The sequence below is a fragment of the Chelonia mydas genome, chromosome 5, assembly GCF_015237465.2.
Source record: "Chelonia mydas isolate rCheMyd1 chromosome 5, rCheMyd1.pri.v2, whole genome shotgun sequence".
Classification (NCBI taxonomy): Eukaryota; Metazoa; Chordata; order Testudines; family Cheloniidae; genus Chelonia; species Chelonia mydas.
In genome coordinates this window covers 27199318-27219827 of record NC_051245.2, presented here as the reverse complement: position 1 = coordinate 27219827, position 20510 = coordinate 27199318, and the positions used below count along the sequence as shown (strand labels likewise).

Genomic DNA, 20510 nt, shown 5'->3' with positions numbered 1-20510 from the left:
AAAGCGGGGTTTGGATTGGAGGCTGACCGCTCGCGACCCCCCATGTAATAGTCTTGCGACCCCGTGAGGGGTCCCAACCCCCAATTTGAGAACCTCTGTTCTAAATGGAGATGAAAGCTGTTGAATTTTGAGTTGGCAGCTGTAAATAGTAGTTACTCTTCCTGCTTTTGACAAAACTGGCATGCACAAAAAAGGAGAGATGGAGGGGGCAGAATACAGCTTTTGTTGATGTTCTTAGGATACAAGGTTGCTGTTCAGTGATGGATGGACATTGTAGGATGGCAGGTTGGCCATGACAGTTGTTGCTCTTGACCCTGGCTCATTTCCCTGGTCTGGGATGTCATCTGTTTTTATTAGTTTATTAATAATCAAGTTTATTAGCGTAGTGTGTAAGGGCCAACTGAGAATGGGGACCCATTTACAATCCAAATAGACAAGACAGACACAGAGTGAGAGAAGGGATATAATGCACAAGCAGAATGAACAATATGATGATAATCAATGGCCATGTTAGTTCCACTTTTTTTTGTGGGAGAAGGATGTTACTTAGGAGAGAATCAGCTAAATGGAAAGAAAAGAAAAGGGAAGGGAAGGAGGTGGGTGACTGAGGTAAAGAGGGTAAGAGGGACAGATATGGAGTGAAGCGGAGGTGAAGAGACTGGCTGATCTGGTTAGGTCCCTCTCCTTCACTGGTCCTTCTGAGTCTGGGCAAACTGGATGGGCCATTTCATCCGGTCACGCTGATGCCATGCCATAGTGAATCGAGTGAAAAGCCAAAAGATAGTGAAAGAGGACCGGAAGCAGATGGTAGTAACAAAAAGGGACACAAGAGAAAAGGGAAGACAGAGCAGGGTCCCTCATGTGTCAGGCTGGAGTCCTCACTGATACAGAGATGATGGTCTGGCATCCTCAGCCATGTGCTGATCTAGACATACTGATATTTGAGGCTCACCGATGGAGGACAGAGTTTCTGGGGCAAAACAGAAGTCTGTTGAGCTATCCCCAAGGAATCCCCCACAATTCTATTCTGATCCCTAGAGTCTGCTTCTCTGAGAACCCCAAAGGAGCAGATTGGTGGTTGGAATAGCCCATCCTCTCATTATTTTGTTCACGAATTAGGCGTTATTTCCAATGCTTTCAATTTTGCTCCATTAATTTTTTATTCCAATCTTGTTTACCAATAATGATCTTAACACAGTCCTTAAGTTGTATCAGTAGCCCTTTTTGAATGGGTGAAATCTGTCCTTTTATACCTTTTCCATCAACATTTATTATTACAGGTTATTGCAACATTTTATGGACTTTCTCCCACTCTCCAACTGTTGAGTTTACAATTTGGGTAGGCCAACTAGAGCCCAGTTATTACAATAGTGCCCAAGGGAAAGGAAAGAGAGACGATAGTTATTTCCTCTGGAAGGAGAACACTGCATGGTGGCAATCTTGCAGCCCCTATGTTGAGAGAGTGATAGCCAAGAGAAGAAAAAGGTCACTCAGCCACCCTGAAAAGTACTGGCACTTTCAGCAAGTGACTGAACATTCTCCACTCCCTTTGACTTCAATGGAGGCAAAAGACACCAAGACCTCCCAGGGATCACGCCTGTATTTTGCAAAATAATTTTCAGATCTATATTTTTCTATCACTTTCAATGCCAGTTTTCCTGGACTGTTACTATCCAGTTCCTTATTTGACCTGTCTCACTTCCCTCAGTGGCTAGCAGCTGCTGCAGGTCTTTCATTAAGTAATGAAACATGCTGGAGTACATTGCTTTTCTCCTATATGTGATGCCATTATTGTTTTCTCATAAATCCAACTGATGAAGCCTTCTGCAAACTCAACCAGACCTCAGTCCTTTGCAGAGTTTCGATTTTCTTAGAAGCTCTGATTATGGCCCCTAACTTCCCCCAGCTGTTACAGAGACATGGCAGGTGGAAGAGAAGCTGTCACTGGTGGAAAATGTATCCAGAATGAGGAAATGGCTTTGCCTTTATAAGTCAGGTTTGTATGTATTTTTCATGAGAACTGGGTGTTTCTTATGCTTTGTGTAAAGATTGGTATCTCTCTTGAGGGAAGGGGGCATGCCCATGTGTGTGCTCGTTTGCTCGGAGCAAAATTACTTTGTTCCTTTGTTGATTGATCCAGTGCTGCTGTTTGCTTGAAAAAGAACACCCACAAGAGGAAGTTAAAGTGAAATGATCTCTTTGCATTAAAGAGAGTGGAAAGTGTGAGTGTATATGGAGTATATGTGATGCGTATATGGAGCACAAATCATTTCTCGGGGCCAAACCATGCTCCCACTTAAGTACAATTGCACATTTCCTAATAATTTCAATGAGATTGGAATTGGGCCCATTAGCTTTGTTGCATTTGGGCTGCATTCTGGCCTGATGTAACGTGGCACACTTACACTAAATTTAATAGTGAGTTGCACCTGCTTACACCAAGATTAAATTAAGCCCTGGTCCTATAAGGCACTCCATGCAAGTGGGCCCCAGAGCTGGTGTGGAGCCCTGTTGAAGACAATAGGAGTCTGTGCTGGTATAGGGTTTTGCCCATACAAAGCTCCTTGCAGCATCAAGACCGTGGGAGCCAGAGACTGGGCTATGTGAGAAATGCAGCTAGGATTGGACTATCTAGTCTGGATAAAATCACAGTTGCTACCTATTCTCAGCACATTCACATCAAATCTTTTCTGAAGTTAGAAAACCATGGGTATGTTTTTCCCCCTCATTATTTTACTGTTTCTGACTGGGAGTGGAGGCTGAAAGGCCAAAATACTTCTCATTGTATTTCCTGCTATATTGTAAACAGGAAGTGCAGACAGTAGCCTAAACTCTGGTCACATGAGACCGTCTCCTCCAACAGGTTTGAATACGAGGCACCCAAACATCTGGGTATTTATTCAGACTGAATCTAATCTCAGTGTCTTTTCCAGTGTCCATATCACTAACTGCAACATACTGTTTGCAGCTTTCTGCACAAACATGTGGTCACCAGAATAGGTTGCCATTGTCCCCTTTGGAGGAAGAAGCACACTAGATATGGTGACTACTCCATGGCTGGGGAAGAATGAAGAAGATTTTGTATCTGGCCCAGTCCCCACAGAGATTCCAGTGCACCACCTGGCCTGTCAAGGAGTGCACAAGGGGCCAGAATTTGGCCCTCAAGGTAGAAATTAGGGCTGGTAATTAATCACAGTTAACTCACGCGATTAACTCAAAAAATTAATCATGATTAAAAAAAATTAATCATGATTAATCACACTTCTAACAATAGAATACCAATTGAAATTTATTAAATATTTTTGGATGTTTTTCTACATTTTCAATATTGATTTCAATTACAACACAGAATACAAAGTGCACAGTGCTCACAGTGTAATATTTTTATTACAAATATATGCATTTTAAAAATGATAAAAGAAATAGTATTTTTCAATTCACCTCATACAAGTACTGAAGTGCAAGCTCTTTATCATGAAAGTGTAACTTACAAATGCAGATTTTTTTTGGTTACATAACTGCACTCAAAAACAAAACAGTGTAAAATCTTAGAACCTACAAGGCCACTCAGGCCTACTTCTTATTCTGCCAATCGCTAAGACAAACAAGTTTGTTTACATTGACAGGAGATACTGCTGCCTGCTTCTTATTTACAGTATCACCTGAAAATGAGAACCGGCATTTGCACGGCATTGTTGTAGCTGGCATTGCAAGATATTTACGTGCCAGATGCGCTAAAGATTCATATATCCCTTCATGCTTCAACCACCATTCCAGAGGACATGCTTCCATGCTGATGATGGGTTCTGCTTGATAACGATCCAAAGCAGTGTGGACCGACACATGTTTATTTTCATCATCTGAGTCAGATGCCACCAGCAGAAGGTTGATTTTCTTTTTTGGTGGTTTGAGTTCTGTAGTTTCCGCATCAGAATGTTGCTCTTTTAAGACTTCTAAAAGCATGCTCCATACCTCGTCCCTCTCAGATTTTTGATGGCACTTCAGATTCTTAAACTTTGGGTTGAGTGCTATAACTATTTTTAGAAATCTCACATTGGTATCTTCTTTGTGTCTTGTCAAATCTGCTGTGAAAGTGTTCTTAAAATGAACATATGCTAGGTCATCATCCGAGACTGCTATAACATGAAATATATGCAGAATGTGGGAAAAACACAGCAGGAGACATACAATTCTCCCCCGCAAGGAGTTCAGTCACAAATTTAATTGACACATTTTTTTTTAAAGAGCATCATCAACATGGAAGCATGTCCTCTGGAGTGGTGGCTGAAGCATGAAGGGGCATACGAATGTTTAGCATATCTGGCGTATAAATACCTTGCAATGCCGGCTACAACAGTGCCATGTGAATGCCTGTTCTCACTTTCAGGTGACACTGTAAACAAGAAGCAGGCAGCATTATCTCCTGCAAATTGTAACCAACTTTGTTTGTCTGAGTGATTGGCTGACCAAGAAGTAGGACTGAATGGACTTGTAGGTGATAAAGTTTTACATTGTTTTATTTTTGAATGCAGTTGGTTTTTTTACATAATTCTACATTTGTAAGTTCAACTTTCATGGTAAAGAGATTTCACTACAGTACTTGTATGAGGTGAATTGAAATATACAATTTTTTTATTTTTTACAGTGCAAATATCTGTAATCAAAAATAAATATAAAGTGAGCATTGTACACTTTGTATTCTGCATTGTAATTGAAATTAATATATTTGAAAATGTAGTAAACATCTCATAATATTTAAAATAAATGGTATTCTATTGTTGTTTAACAGCGCGATTAATCGTGATTAATTTTTTTAATCGCTTGACAGCCCAAGTGGGAATAATAAACAAGGCCTCCACAACTTGAAATCACAATAAAAAATCAAAGAGAAAAAGATTCTTGTTCTGTTACCCTGACTACTAAAAACAAGTAAGAAAGGACACATGGTTAATTGTGTCTCCTTGCTGCACATGCTCAGTCACCACTCTCTCTTCTCTTTGCAGAGCTTGCATTCATGTATGATGAGGGTAAGAGTGCTTGTTTGTTCAAAGCACAATAGAACTCCAGGGTAGAGTTTACAGATGGAAGGACCAATTATGCAAGGTGCTGAATTCCCCCAACCTCTAATGAATTCAGCAGGAGGCAGGAGCACCCAACACCTTAGGGGAGGAGCTCAGCACTTCACAGGCCCATAGCGTATTTAGTTAAATTATTGAAAGGGTTTCAGGATATTCCCTTCCATTTTTCAATTGATAGCCATTGTGTTTCAGAGTTGGAATGAGGACACAGCTGAGTACCTAATTTTCTAATGCATGTATAAAAGGAAAGTTTTGGTTTCTGACAGAGCAAACACGTACTATTCTATTACGTTTATTTGTTCTCGATGTATTGAATACTGAATCTGATTTGCTGGTTTGGGTTCTTTTAGCTTTGATAATGTGAGAGAAAAAATGATACATGAGGTTATGAAGACATGTTGAATTTGATCAAAAGCTCAGTGAAATCCATGAAAAGACTCTCTGATTCCAATGGGCTTTGGATGAAGCCCATAGTGAAAATATTACTGTAGCCATATGTTAACTTGGCTTAACTTCTGTTCCTGGAAAGATAATGGAGAAAATAATTAAGCAATCAATTTGCAAAAATGTAGAGGATAATAAGGTGTTAAGTAACAGTCAAAATGGATTTATCAAGAACAAATCATGTCAAACCAACCTGATAGATTTCTTTGACAGGATAACAAGCCTTGTGGATGGGGGGAAGTGGTAGATGTGGTATATCTCAACTTTAGTAAAGCTTTTGATACTGTCTCACATGACCTTCACATAAACAAACTCGGAAAATGCAACCTAGAGGGAGTTACCATAAGGTGGGTACAAAACTGGTTGGAAAACCATTCTCAGAGAGTAGTTATCAGTGGTTCACAGTCACGTTGGAAGGGCATCACGAGTGCGGTCCTACAGGGATCAGTTCTGGGTCCAGTTCTATTCAATATCTTCATCAATGATTTAGATAATGGTATAGAGAGTATACTTATAAAGTTTGCAGACAATACCAACCTGGGAGGGGTTGCAAGATTAAAATTCCAAATGATCTGGACAAACTGGAGAAATAGTCTATATAAATAGGATGAAATAAGGACAAACACAAAGTACTCCCCTTATCAAGGAACATTCAGTTGCACACATACAAAATGGGAAATGACTGCCTAGGAAGGAGTACTGCAGAAAGGGATCTGGGGGTTATAGTGGACCATAAGCTAAATATGAGTCAACAGTATAATACTGTTGCAAAAAAAAACGAACATCATTCTGGGAGGTACAACAAGGCAGGAGCGTTGTAAGCAAGATCTGAGAAGTAATTCTTCCGCTCTACTCTGCTCTGATTAGGCCTCAACTGGAGTATTGTGTCCAGTTCTGGGCACCACATTTCAGGAAAGATGTGGACAGAGAAGAGCAACAAAAATGATTAAAGGTCTAGAAAACATGACCTATGAGAGAAGATTGAAAAAATTGGGTTTGTTTAGTCTGGAAAAGAGAAGACTGAGAGGGGACATGATAACAGTTTTCAAGTACATAAAAGGTTGTTACAAGGAGGAGGGAGAAAAAATGTTCTTCTGAAACTCTGAGGATAGGACAAGAAGCAATGGGCTTAAATTGCAGAAAGGGAGGTTTAGGTTGGACTTTAGGAAACACTTCCTAACTGTCAGGGTGGTTAAGCACTGGAATAAATTGCCTAGTAAGGTTGTGTAATCTCCATCATTGGAAATTTTTGAGAGTAGGTTAGACAAATACCTGTCAGGAACGGTCTAGATAATACTTAGTCCTGCCATGAGTGCAGGGGACTGGACTAGATGACCTCCCAAGGTCCCTTCCAGTCCTTTGATTCTCTTAGGTGAATGATTTATTACATTTTGAAAGCATATATAAATGTAGTAAGTGCTGCCTATTGCAAAGACCCAGAAGACTCACAAAGGGAATTAGCAAAGCACTGTGCCCAAATAATGTGAGAACAAATTACCATGAATAATGCAAACAAAAATAATCTGTATAATTTAAATCAGATGGAATATGGCAAATACTGTTATCCTGCCATTGAAAACATCCTTCCACTGAAGGTGTACTATGGAAGGCAGAAGTATTGTATCTTCCCTCTGAAGTACCTGGCATTGGCCATTTTCTGAATACAGAATACTGAGCTAGATGGACCATTGGTCTGACCCAGTATAGCCATTCTTACGTTCTTATCTTCGATTTACAAGGAGTTTATTTGCAGCAATTCACCTCGGCCTCAGTTTGGTAGGATTTGGAATTTTTTTTCCATATGGTTTGTCTTTTTAATAAAAGATGCTCCAGAAATGTTATTTCATCAAGATCTCAGATTTAAACAGAAAAAGCTTTTTTATTAGCAGCCAGATTTCCAACACCTGTTGGAAAGAGCTATGGTAAGATTCTGTGACCGGCTCGTATCTGTGAGCTTCACGTTACTATCATTTAACACGGTATGATTATAGGGATCAATTTAAATGACCACGTGTGAATTGACCAAACTACTAAGCAGTGGATGGAAGGAATATGTTCCTGAAGCATTCAAACACACTGAAGGGGAGGTTTTGAACATCTCTGATTGCTAGGATTCTATTGCAAAGTTTTTAAAATATGTGTATTGTGACATAAATAGGGCAATATTAAAAAGTGTAGTGAGGACAGAGACCTGGGAGCTAGAACTCCTGGGTTCTATTTGTGGCTCTGATATTAATTTCTCTTTCCATTGAGCAAATCAGTGCTCGTTGAAGCTTTTAGTCTGGTAACTACACGCATGTTCATAGTAGTTAGTTTAAACCAGATAGTATCTCTAGGGAATGTGAACTTCCTCCCTTTCCTGCATAAGCAAGAGAGCTGGACAGAGATAACAATGGGGAGCTTTAAGGCTGAAGTTTGTCTATCTATATTCTTAAACAACACCCACATTAGTTCACTTTCTGTATTATTTAAGTGACTGCACAGTACAGTATATAAACTGTGTGGAATGACTAAATGTCTGATGCCATTAAAAGGATGGGGGAGAAATGCAGAAAAACTAAATCCAGAAATACCTAGCTAGAATGATTCATAAACAGTTCATCTAATTCATTGCAATAACATGGTAGGCAAAAGCAGTGGATAACCCTGATTCAGTGTGTGTTGTGCATGTAGGTTAATTTATTATCAGAATTAAACATATCAAGCACAGTGTGAATCTAAAGAAAACTGTTCTACTGCTTAGCGTTATTGAGGGTGAGAGAACAAACTGCACATAGGTAACTCTTCCTTCAAAAATTCTGAGTTTTGTTCAGCCCTTTGCCTCTGTACGGAAGTTATGCTGTATTGTTCTGTGCAGTGATATTCCTTTGTTTGCAGACAACTCACACATCACCCCACATTTTAGAATGGTAAACTCTGCACTTTAACTTTGAGGCTAATAAATGGTGATAACCGAATGCACAGACAAAACAGTTCCCATTTCAAATAGTCTGCACATCTGGTAGCATATGCCCCCATATTTGCTGTAGCAAGTATGTTTTAGGAGACAGTCTCTCATGAACCATTTTTTCCAAGGGTATCCTTGAAATAGACTTCTCGGAGACTGAATCTTACCCCCAATGCCAGGATCTGGGGTAGGAGAAGGGGTGTGAGATAAGGCAGTTCACTCATTGCTTCCTCCTTTTCCAGAATTACATAGAACCTTCAGTACAGTATGGCCCATGTGTGTCATGCATTTGTGGTCATTTCACATTTGGGGCTTGATCCTGCAAGGTGCTGAGCAGAGTTGATAAAATAAATAAACAAAACCTGGGCTTTTTAACAATCAGAAATCTTCACCAAAACAAAATGTTTTTGGTGTGCATGGGGGTTTGGTTTGCTTTTTCTTTCTAATTTTTTTCAAGAAAGCAGGAGGAAAAAAACCCAGTTTGGTGTGTACAGTATTTCAACCCCTCCCCCCCCATTTTGTCCCTCGGTTTCCTCCCCACCTCATCCGTCCCCCTTTTTCAGTGGCAAAATAGAAAAGAAAAAATAGAGGAAGGGGAGGGGAGGGGAGAAAAAAGGAGGGGGAAGGAAAACTGAAAAAACAAAATCCCAGAGAGTTCCAGTTAACACAAAATAGTTGGCAAGATAACACTATGTATATTATCTGGGCCCTAAACCAGCTTAATCTGACTGATGAGCCTAATTTTTATTTAGCGATGTTATTTACAGAATTAAGGAGAGGTTTATGTATAATGTGGCACTTCCAGTTTCTGCAAATAAAAAGAAAAGAAGAACAGAGATTACAATAACAGCACAGTAGCTACAGAACCAGTCAGCAAAAAAAAAATGTCTGAACTGAAAACTCTGAAAAAATGTTTAACCACGGCAAAGATATAACAAAACACTCAACTTCTTTAGCCATACAGGAAGATATGTCACAATATCTCCCCAACCAATCAGTAGTGCTGCAAGCCTCAGACCAGGAAACCCTTTAAAGTACAGTATATGTGAACATTGCAACTAAGACTTCTCACTTGCTGCTCTTTCTTTTTTTGTTCTTTCTGGCTGTAGAATGGCAAGGCTGATGTGAAGTCCCTCATGGCGAAATTTAACACAGGTAACAACCCATCAGAGGACATTTCGGTTAGCAATCAACCCTTCAAAATCCCAGGACAACCTTCATCTTCAGGACTACAGGCAAGGAAAGCTGCACTTGAGAAATTTACCAGTCCTCCTTCAGGTCCCAATACCTTTCACAAGTCTGCATCTCCTAAACCGTCATTTGGAGTAAAACCTTCTATTGAAGATAAAACAGAAAGGGATCCAAAACCTCCCTATCTGAAACATAACCCTGTGGCACACAAGTTCGGGTCTCCAGTTAATGCAGCTAACAGAGAAGCTGATGGAAAAGCTGGAGTCCCTAAATATCTGGGTCCTAAAGCCACTGAACTGTCAAAAGAAGAACCCAAGCCTATGTTTCCAAAACCTCCTGTAAACAAGTTCCTTAGCTCTACTGCCCAGGAGAATGACATAAAGCCGCCAGGACCTAAGCCGACTTTTAATTCTGCACCACAAGAGAGTGAGCCAAAACCAGCATTCCCGAAACTAGCTGGGGTTAAAGAAAAGTTCATTGCTGCATCACAAGAAAATGACCCCAAGCCTCCTTTCCCTAAACCACCCCTTGGGCAAAAACCTTCTCTAAATCCTGATGTCTCCCACCACGAAGATATTTCCAATAGACATGCTTTTCTGACGAAGGGATCTTCAGGCTCTCCAGGCCCAAGACCAAAAATACATTCATTTAAATTACCAAAGGAAACAGCAGAAAACAGCAGTAATGGAACCAATTCCCCAGGTGGTCATTTTCCTACTGTGACTTTGAAACCTATTGGTAATCGGAGCACCCCAAGCTCTCTTGCTTATGCAGGACAGGTCCCAAAAAATGTTGAAGAAAAGACTGAAGATAATAGATCGGGGGTCGCCAAGAATATTTTCCTCAGTAAAATTAATCAGGAAGATTCTGGTCCAACTCCTCCTAAATTCCTCAAGCCAACTGCCAAGCTTGCTGCAGGAGGACCATTGCGCAGCTTCCGCGAGAGAGAAGAGGGAGACAAGAATTCTACAACTCCCAAGCGCAAAGCATTACCTCCATTATTTAAATTGGGCCAGCCTCCCCAAAAGCCCAGCAGACCCCCAACTGTGGAGCTGGAAAGATTCCGAAAAAATAGTGCAAGAGACAGTGAGTTCTTTTTTTATCTTATTTTATGTATTGATTTACTACTTAATTAATTCAGGGTAAATTTTCCCATAGTGTTCAGGGACAGTGTAAGGCCTGTGAATCACGCCAATCCCACTTAAGCCTTTCGTTTGCAAGTGTTGTCCCCTGCTCAGGGCAAAACCTACTGAAAGCAAGAGAAAAACAGTTGCAAAATAAAAATCATTTGATTCTTCCAACTATTACCCAGTGGAGAAGGGGCATCTTCTTTAATTTGTGTATTTGTTTCTGAAAATTGCTTAGATGTGGTTATAACTTGAATCAAATATTTCAAGTATTTCTTCTATGAGGCTTTTATTTTCTGTTTGCTTAAAATGAGGCGTTGACATAAAATGTCCTTTTTCACAAAGCAATTTCCTGGTGGAGATGAGTAGCTAAATAGCTACATGTGTTAGATACACTGTGGTTTGTCATTTTAAATGCCCAAACGTTTGTGTGGTTACTTAAGGTCAATGCATGAATCTGAGAGCACCTTTTTAAAATGTATCTATAAAGATGGGCCTTAAGCAAAACCTCAGAATGAAGTGTCCTCCAAATTTGGAGCTGTTTGAAATTCAGATCCAGATCTGAATACAGATTTCACAAACAGCTTCTAGGCTAGATCATCTGCTGGTGTAAATCACTGTGTTACTACTGGCTTCAGTGGAGCTATGCTGATTTATATCAGCTAAAGATCTGGCTCATGTTTTATGAAGAAGCAAGAACCTCTGAACTTTTTGGCAGTTGTAATCCCAATCTGAATTTCAAGGCTTGTGATCACCTATACATAAATACCGAGACAGCTTTATACAGAGAGCCTCTGCAAACATGCGTCCAGTATTTGTGAGTACCTGCCTGTCACTGTCTAAAATACAGAGCTGTGTGCATGCAATCATTGTCTTGTGCAAAATAAGTAATGTTGGCCCTGGTTGTGCAAGGAGCTCTGCATGGATAGACCCCTTCCCTCTCACTAGTGCAGTTGCAGCACCTGGGCAGGTGCATATAAATTGCTCTTTTTCAGATACAGTTTTGCACACCAAAACAGGTGTGCCTGCCATTGCTGCAGGTTGGATTTTCTGAGACTCTGGAAAACGTGTCACCCACTAAGGCCAAACATTCAAAATATGTGTACCTAAAAGTTAGGCTCCTAAATCCATATAAGCAGAAGTTGTCAGATTTTCAAATGTATTGAACACCCTTAGTTTCCACGGAAGTCACCCAGGTTTGAAACTGTTGGTTTAAGGTATCTTTCTGTATAGTGACTGCAAGCACTTTCTCTGAACTAATCCCGTGCATCTCAGTGTTGTCAACTCTCACAATTTATTGCAAATCTTGCAATAATTGATGTTTCTCTTAAAGCCTGAGCTTCGGGAGTCAAGTGATTAGTCAAGAATCTCAGCTTTCATTTTTAAAAAAGAAAGTTTCTCTCCCTCCTGGTTTAAGAGAAAAGCTGCAAAATTTGACCCAAGTGTACTCTGAGGGCTTAGGAAGATAAATAAAAAAACACCAAATGTATTATTATTTTTTAAAATATGACATTTTAATTCAATCTCATGATCTTTCTGGGCTTGTTTTATGAATTTTGAATGCTTGTTGTTAGTAATCCTGGCACAGTGAGCTTTCGGGTTATGTCACACAGATTAATAATTACAATAATACTTTGAATTTCTCTAGCATTCTTTGGCTGAAGACTTCAACTCATTTCACAAACAGGTAAAGCTCTGTGTGAGGTGGTTAAGCTGTATGAGTGTAAGTCACTTTTTACACTAATGGTTTGCACTGGTGCAGCTACATCAATGTAATTATGATGGTGCAAAAAGGCCCAGTGTAGACATGGGTCTACAAGCCCCATTGCCTTTGTTAATTTCATATTTAGAACACTGCATTGCATGCTTTTTTTGGTATTTGTTTTTTCATACTGCTGAATGGACATAAACAAAATGTTATGCCAAGATGAAGACTCCATAGAGAAAAGAGTTCAGAGTGGTGAGGTGAGTCCATTGATGATAAAAGCCATGTTATGAACACGGAGTATGGGTGCAACATTATATTCAGCTAATTCCTTCAGTGCTGAGTTCGTGCTGAAGCTTGGCTAATTAAAGTGCACAGTCTTATCAGTCACTACATTCTGGTTTTCCTGTGTAACTGTATTTTTAAAGTGTTTTCATTAATTCATTGCATGGGCCAAATCTTCATCTATATGACAGTGTAGAGAACACTGTTTAAGTTAGTGACACTATAAATTGTGAAACGCACTCAGAGAGATCAATCAAAAACAACAGCAGAATTACTAACCAGTGTTAAAAAAAATTAGGAATCAGGCCCCAAAAAGATCAAGGGATTTTAAAAGAATACTAAATATGAGGTTCATCATATTTGTCTCTGTTTTCTGAGCTGTCAGGGTGCTCTCAGGTCATGTTTTCAAGCTTTCCTCTGCAACCACAGGGGCTAGAAATCTAATTTTTAATAAATGATTTGGGTTTTGATCCTGCACTTGGCTCCACGTGGGTGCAAAGGTTCAGCCATGCATACCAGCTTGCATGATCAGGGACTTCATTTGTAGACTCTTTGGTGAAGAGTCCATGTGATTGTACTAGTGCTGTCAAGTGCCTCAAATATGCTGTAATAATAATAGTAATAAAACTATGTCGAAGCAAAATTACTAGCTTCCAACAGGTACCACTAATATCCTTGTAGGTTGCTCAACATACCTTGTACATGAGGATGGATGGGTGAGTTCTTAGGTAGCTTAAATTAAAATAACTCCTGGAAAAATTAGTTTTCAAGTAAACAGATCATTCATGGCTGTTGGACTTCCTGGGATAGTAGCTTTGCAACAGTGTCATCATTTTTACTTTCTGCATCCCATTGGCACCTTTTTGCTCTGGGATTTACTTCTGTGATTCTGGGTGCTGAGTAAGCAGAGAACGAGCAAACTTGCTGGCAAACCACTGTGGTATTATCCACTAATGCCATTCCCACTTAGAGTGAAATACAGCGCAGTCTATTATCCGTTCAGTCCTAAATCATAGGCACTCTATTGGCTTTCCATATTCAGATGATAATAATAATAACAACAATAATTATTAGTGAGTACCCAAAAGTGTGCGAGGACTTCACAAAAACAAGTAAAAACACGGTCCTTTCCCCCAAACAATTGACAGCCTAAGTCTTCAACTCTGCAACTGATTGCACAGAGGAAGTCCTGCACCTGTGGCTTCATGTGGGTAGAGATGTTCACCCATGTGAAATCAGTTGCAGGGTAAGATCCTAAATACCTCAAAGACCTTCCTTTTCTCTACCCTGTGAATGAAGAGCATTTGTGCTTTTGAACATTAGTTGCAGAACTGAAAGGCAATGAGTATGAATCAGTTAGGAGGGAGGGCATTTAGGGTACCTCTCCTATTTCTCCTTTTAATTTAAAGAAAAATTACTTCACAGAGATGACGCTTTCTGAAGCAAATTACCTGAGAAGAAAAGAAGGATAAAGGAAATGTTACAAAAGTTGTTGTAATCACTGTATTTAACTGCAGGTGGGAATAAATAACTAAAAAGCAGCAATAATCATAATCGTGAATATTTTTGTTATAGGCCCAGTCAATATTGAGACCTCATTGTGCTAGGTGCTGTACAAACACATAGTAAGAGACAGTCCCTGCCCTGAAGAACTTACGGTCTAAGGGTATGTCTACACATCAACTGGGAAGTGAGATTCCCAGCTCGGGTTGACAGACGTGTTAGCTCTGCTTGAGCTAACATATTGAAAATAGCAGTATGGCTGTGGCAGCTCAGGCTAGTTGCCCAAGAACAATCCCCCCTGATTCCCTGGGTGCATAGTCGGGGGGCTAGCACATGCTGTCACCCATGCTGTCATGGCCACACTGTTTCTTTAACATGCGAGCTTTAGCAGTGCTAGCTTGTGTACATCTACCCTAGCTCAGAATTACACCCCTCAGCTACTGTGTGGACAAACCCTAAATGGATACAACAGCCAAAGAGTGGAAGGGGGAGGGGAGGATTATCAAATAAGATAATCAAATAATATGACACTATCTTAACTGTCTGATGCGCAATATATTGGAGCAAAGGGAATGCAGTTCTGATTCGAGTTCAAAACAAAACAGTGACTTGCAAAGTTGTACGGTTTTTTTTATTTTAGTTTATTTAAAATAGGTCACTATTAAAATAGCAACTTTGTTTAAAAAAATAGAACATACTAGAGTTGATCAAAAGTCTTAAAATCTGATTTGTGAATATTTTTATACATAAAAGCATCAAGTTAGGTGCCCTGTTCTTCTTCAAGTAATTCATTATTTATGAGTATTCAGATAATGATCAGGTAATCATAAAAATGTGAATCAATTTCACAAACTGAATTCAATGGAACTATGCAACGGAATAAACTTACTCATGTGCATGTATGTTTGCAGGATCAGGACCTAAGGGATTACTACCGGGGGGTTGTGTTTGCTTGATTGGTAGGTTTTGGTTTTTGTTACCTCACTGCTAGAAAGGGAAAATATATATATATAATAGCACAGGTATAAATAGAACAAAAATATATGGTAAGAAAAGAAGTTTCACTTGAGACAGAAATATCAGTTTCTAAAACAATTGAAGCTAAAAAAAAAAAAAAGCAAAAACTCCAACAGGCATTTTATCAGAGACCATAGTTTTGTTTTTAGTATCTAATGGAAGAGACCACATCTGTCATACAACATGCCACAAAGTCTTGGCTGAAAGAGTTCTCAGACCAACAGTGCTGTAGCAACAAGTGTCATAGACTGCCTCAATCTTGGTTACCTCGTCATTTCAGATAGATAAAATATCCTGCCATACATTTAAAAATGTTCATGAAGTATACATGACTGATTGGGCCAGTTGACATTGGCAGGGATTTGACCTAAGTGATCTGAAGGTCTTTTCCATCTCTAGATTCCATGATTTTAAGTTAATCGTCATCATTATTATTATTATTATCATTTATTATTTATTATCCATAAATTTAAAGTGTGGAAGTGAAAAATAAGATTTGAGCTGAAATTTTTGCCTCACAGATATACTAATAAATCTAATATTTGTCCACATGACTATGTATATACTGCTGTTACTTCAGTCAGCTGAGTTACTTTTGATTTACAGTGGTTTAACTGAGAGAAGAATTTGTCCCTTTGTTATTATGTGTAACTTCTAGTGGAAAGCAAGTTGTCGGTTATGTTAGTGAATGAAAGAGCCCAAAGGCTTCTGCTTCCAGATGTGTATTGGGCTATAACATTTTATATCTCTAAGGACCAGGAGAATCAGATTTTAAAGCTCCTGGCAAAATATGACTCATTTCAAAGCCATGTTATAAAATTACCATGAAAACCATCATAATGTAAAGTGTCTGATGGGATACAGTGTATCTGTTGCAATGGAAAGCTGTAGTCCCTTAAGCAATTAGAATAGAAAGGGGTGGACTTTTTCCCACATGCTATGCCATTACTTAGTTACTCTCTGAGAAAATCAGTCCATATAAAGTTTTCAGTATAACCTGCAGGGAGGAGGAGATTGGTCATCTAGACGTGCCTGAAATCATCAAACCAGAAGTTTATGATTGCTTGGGTTGGAATTTGGGTCACGAACTCATACCTTTTAAGTTCCAAACCTCTCTAACCATGATTATATTGCCACATAAAAGCACGACAATGTTAATGTACCTGGTTGTTAAAATAGAAATATTAAAGTGATGAGGCCTGTGCTCTCGGGATAAATTTGGTGAAGAATGAAATCCTCGAAGAACTGGTTAGGGGCATCTCTGATATCAGAACTATGGTGGTCACACAGGTACATTTAGATTCATTCATGATAGAGGAAGCAAGAAGAAATTACTTTACAGAAAAGATAAATAAATAAATATGTGCAATAGACTACCAATTTTTGCAATAGAAGAAAAGTTGTGAACCTATTCAAGAGAGAGCTGGGCCAATAATTTTAGCAGTTCTGAGCCAGATTCACAGCTGATGTAAATTGTTGTTAGCTCTATTGAATTCAGTGGAGCTATACTAACTTACACCATCTGCGGGTCTGGTCCCAAATTGTTGTTTGACAACACCAGATCAATATAATGTCTGTTTCAAGATTTGTTAGAGATAGTGTTGACTTCTTCCACAATTGCAGCATAAGTGCTCCGGGCAACTTTCATAAGCCAAATGTTTGTGTTGCGGACCAACTGAACAACTCCTCTTCTCCAACTCCTTTCTGCTTTTTGTTAATCCCAGAGTAGGAACTCAATTCACGGTGATGATAGATCACATAGTTAAGAGAGCAGCCATATGCTTTCAGTCTGAGAGATTTTTTTTATTTTAGATTAAGGAAGAAAGTCTCCATGTGGGAGGACAGAGTGTATCTTCGCTTAATATTACTGATGAAATCCTGGCCCCCTGAAGTAATCAGGTTTGCCGTGGACTTCATGGGGCACCAGATTTTACCCTGTGTATCCGCTCTGTCTGACTGCTGCCTTTTCAACCAAGGTGTTTAAAGATTCATGGCCAGCCAGCTCTTCCACTTGTGTAAACTGGCAAAACTCCACTGAAATCAGGAGTGTGACTCCAATTTATACCAGGTAAGGATCGGTCCTTCAGTGCAGTAGTAAGCAAAATCATTACAGCTTTGAGATAAAAACAACCCAATTAGACAAGGAGATTAGAAAGACAGACAGGAGATTGATATATTTTTAAAACAAGTAAATCTACTTAACTGCGCAGAAAGAATATCTACTGGAAGAAAGTAAATTCCAGTATTTCCCATCAGAAAGTTGTGTAAGATACTGTATGCCACTGCTGTAAATATTTAAGAGGAAGCAAAATACCACAAAGATTGCTACAATGCAAAAATGTTGCAAATCTGTATTTATGCACATGCACTCTACCAATTACTTCCTTTGCTGTGTGCTCAGCAATATTTTTGGGGGGGAAATGTTTTTTTAAGATGAGAGAGAAAAATTATCCATAAAAATATACTGAAGGGAGGGCAGTCCTCAACTGGTGTGAATTGTAACTCCATCAATTGGCAATTCCCACCAGCTGAGGATCTTCTCAGGAATATCTCCACATTCTTATTCCTCCTTTACTATCAAATATAGGGACGCCCTTTCCCTTCCATACGAGCTGGTCATTGAGAAACAAAGCCCAAGATATGGGTTATAAAAATAAGTCCTAAATTATTACAACATTATTGAGATATGAGGTTATAATTTATGTGTAGGTTTTAGGGGGGCTCAGTCCTGAAGTCCTGGTTACGGAAACTTACATTAAATCAATTTGAATTTTTCCTGAGTTAGGACTTCAGGATTAGACCCAATATAAATAATGTAAATATAGCTGTCAATGCTGTTCAGCAGAGCTGAACAAATATTATAAAATAAAAATACTACAAGTACCTATTTGAATTTTGAAATGAATTCACTTCACCTGTGTTTGTTTCAGTTGTGTTAGTGCCTCTTTGATGTTTGTTTTCTATTAATGTTATAGCAAATTAAAGTTAAGCACATGCTTAAGTATTTTGCTGAGTAGGGATGGACTTGTGTGATGGAGTTTTGCATGAGATTTGCTGAATCAGCCCATATGTATACTAACAAATGGAGACTGTGCTGGCTATGAGGAGATCACCACAGGCAGCCGGGTTGGGATTGGATTACATTTACATTAGGTTTCAGAGTGGTGGCCGTGTTTAATCCTTATCAGCAAAAAGAACGAGGAGTACTGGTGGCACTTTAGAGACTAACACATTTATTAGGGCATAAGCTTTCGTGGGCTAAAACCCACTTCATCGGATGCATGCAGTGGAAAATACAGTAGGAAGATATATATGTACAGAGAACATGAAAAAATGGGTGTTGCCATCCCACCTTAATTGATGAGTCTCGTTAGAGTTGGGATGGCAACACCCATTTTTTCATGTTCTCCGTGTATATAAATCTTCCTACTGTATTTTCCACTGCATGCATCCGATGAAGTGGGTTTTAGCCCACGAAAGCTTATGCCCTAATAAATGTGTTAGTCTCTAAGGTGCCACAAGTACTCCTCATTCTATTTACATTAGGGTCAGTATTGAAAACACTAGTCAGAAAGGGGAAGTAACAATGAAATTATAAGAACCATATGATTTAATTCTGAAAGGTCAGTAAGGATTCACAAAAGGGAGATAAGAGGACACTGTATTAGAGAGAAAACTACAGTAAAACCAAGGGCTTACCAAAAAAGATGTTTTTTCTTTCGGTTTTAAAACTGTACTTATTATTTCCTGGGATCTTTTGGCCTGGGCCTATGGGAAATAATGCTCATCACACAGCTACCCAAGTTCTGTTCAAAATCTAAATTGCCACCAGTGTCATAGACTACATCATTATTGGTGCCCTTCCACAAGAAAATAATATGAACACCATTAATATTGACACAATTTCAAGCCAGTTGATAGACCCTGAGAAGAATGCTGTGCATTTGTCAGATGTGCTCAGTTTTTGAACTCTAAGTACATCTTTTTCTGAAAATCTATTTATAGATTATAAATAGTTATAGTTATAACCAGTTATAGCAATAGCCTGTGATGTGAAACCCAAAACCTCACATCAGACCCTATGCCTATGACAGCAATATTTCTTCTTTCTCCAGCAATGGAAAAATACCACAGAAACAAAACTTTGGTTATTAATACAATGATACCAATATATGTCTTGCACTGTAATGACCTACTTTTCAGCTGACGTCAAACATGCCTCTAATTCTGTGTTCACAAATGTTGGGCCTGCACTCTTCGTGCATACAAACACACACAAAATTGTGAAAATTTAGCATACAATGGCTAATATTATCTCAGGCCCCAAAGGAGTGCACAACCTCAATATAGAGCCAATAGCTAGAAGAGATTCAACTTATTCATATAGACAAGGCATCCATGTTTTCACTGTAATGAATAAAACTTTTTCTTACTGTTTATTATATTAGATAATCCATTTTGGCCCCAATTCAAGTTAATGTGACTACACTTAAAGTTTGACATTTGCTGAAGCACCTTGCAGAACTGGGGCCTACATTTCTATACACTTTATACTTTTAAAATAATGTCTAATAAACAATTCAATGTATTGCATACATAAAAACCTACACAAGATGTACAAAATTTATATACGAAATTACTATATAACACTAGGGACAGAATGTTCATATTTAAATGCCTAAATTTAGGAGAATTCCAGTGAAAGACAGCCATACAGCAAGTGAGAAATTATTGCTACTTAGGAAGCATCATTACAGAAAATGGAAGATCAGACACCAAAGTCAGCAGCAGAACAGCAAGAGCAAAGAGACGTTCTGGAAGAATAAACATCCGATGACAGGAGACATAAGTCTGAAAACTAAATTCTGATTCTTAAAAACTTACATTTGGCCTGTGTTAAATTACAGTGGTGCAAAACGGACATTCAAACAATTCATAATAAAGAAATAACAATCCTTCAAAATATGGTGGTATAGAAGAATTCTGAAAATATCATGGACCGACTGCGTACCCAATTAAAAAGTATTGGAGACGATTGGAACTCAACAAATGCTAGTCCTAGATCTTATGAAAAGAAAGATTCAATTTGCTAGGCACGTTTTAACGGGTTCAGTGGGCAATCATGCATATTTACAGGCACTGATAGGAAAAGTTGATGGCTGAAGAACATGAAGCCAAAAAAAGAGGATCTCAGCTGGGCATTGAGTAGATGA

The 20510-nt window shown here is 38.9% G+C and overlaps 1 protein-coding gene across 3 annotated transcripts in view; it reads left to right on the top strand.

The window, feature by feature from the left end:
- Window positions 1–20510, top strand: part of FYB1 (FYN binding protein 1) — a 116515-nt gene that overhangs the window by 35902 nt on the left and 60103 nt on the right. For all 3 annotated transcript variants that reach the window (XM_027828068.3, XM_027828067.3, XM_043546944.1), the window contains exon 2: window positions 9579–10746. In XM_027828068.3, the coding sequence (XP_027683869.2) occupies window positions 9579–10746 (1168 nt within the window). The remainder of the gene's footprint in view (window positions 1–9578; window positions 10747–20510) is intronic.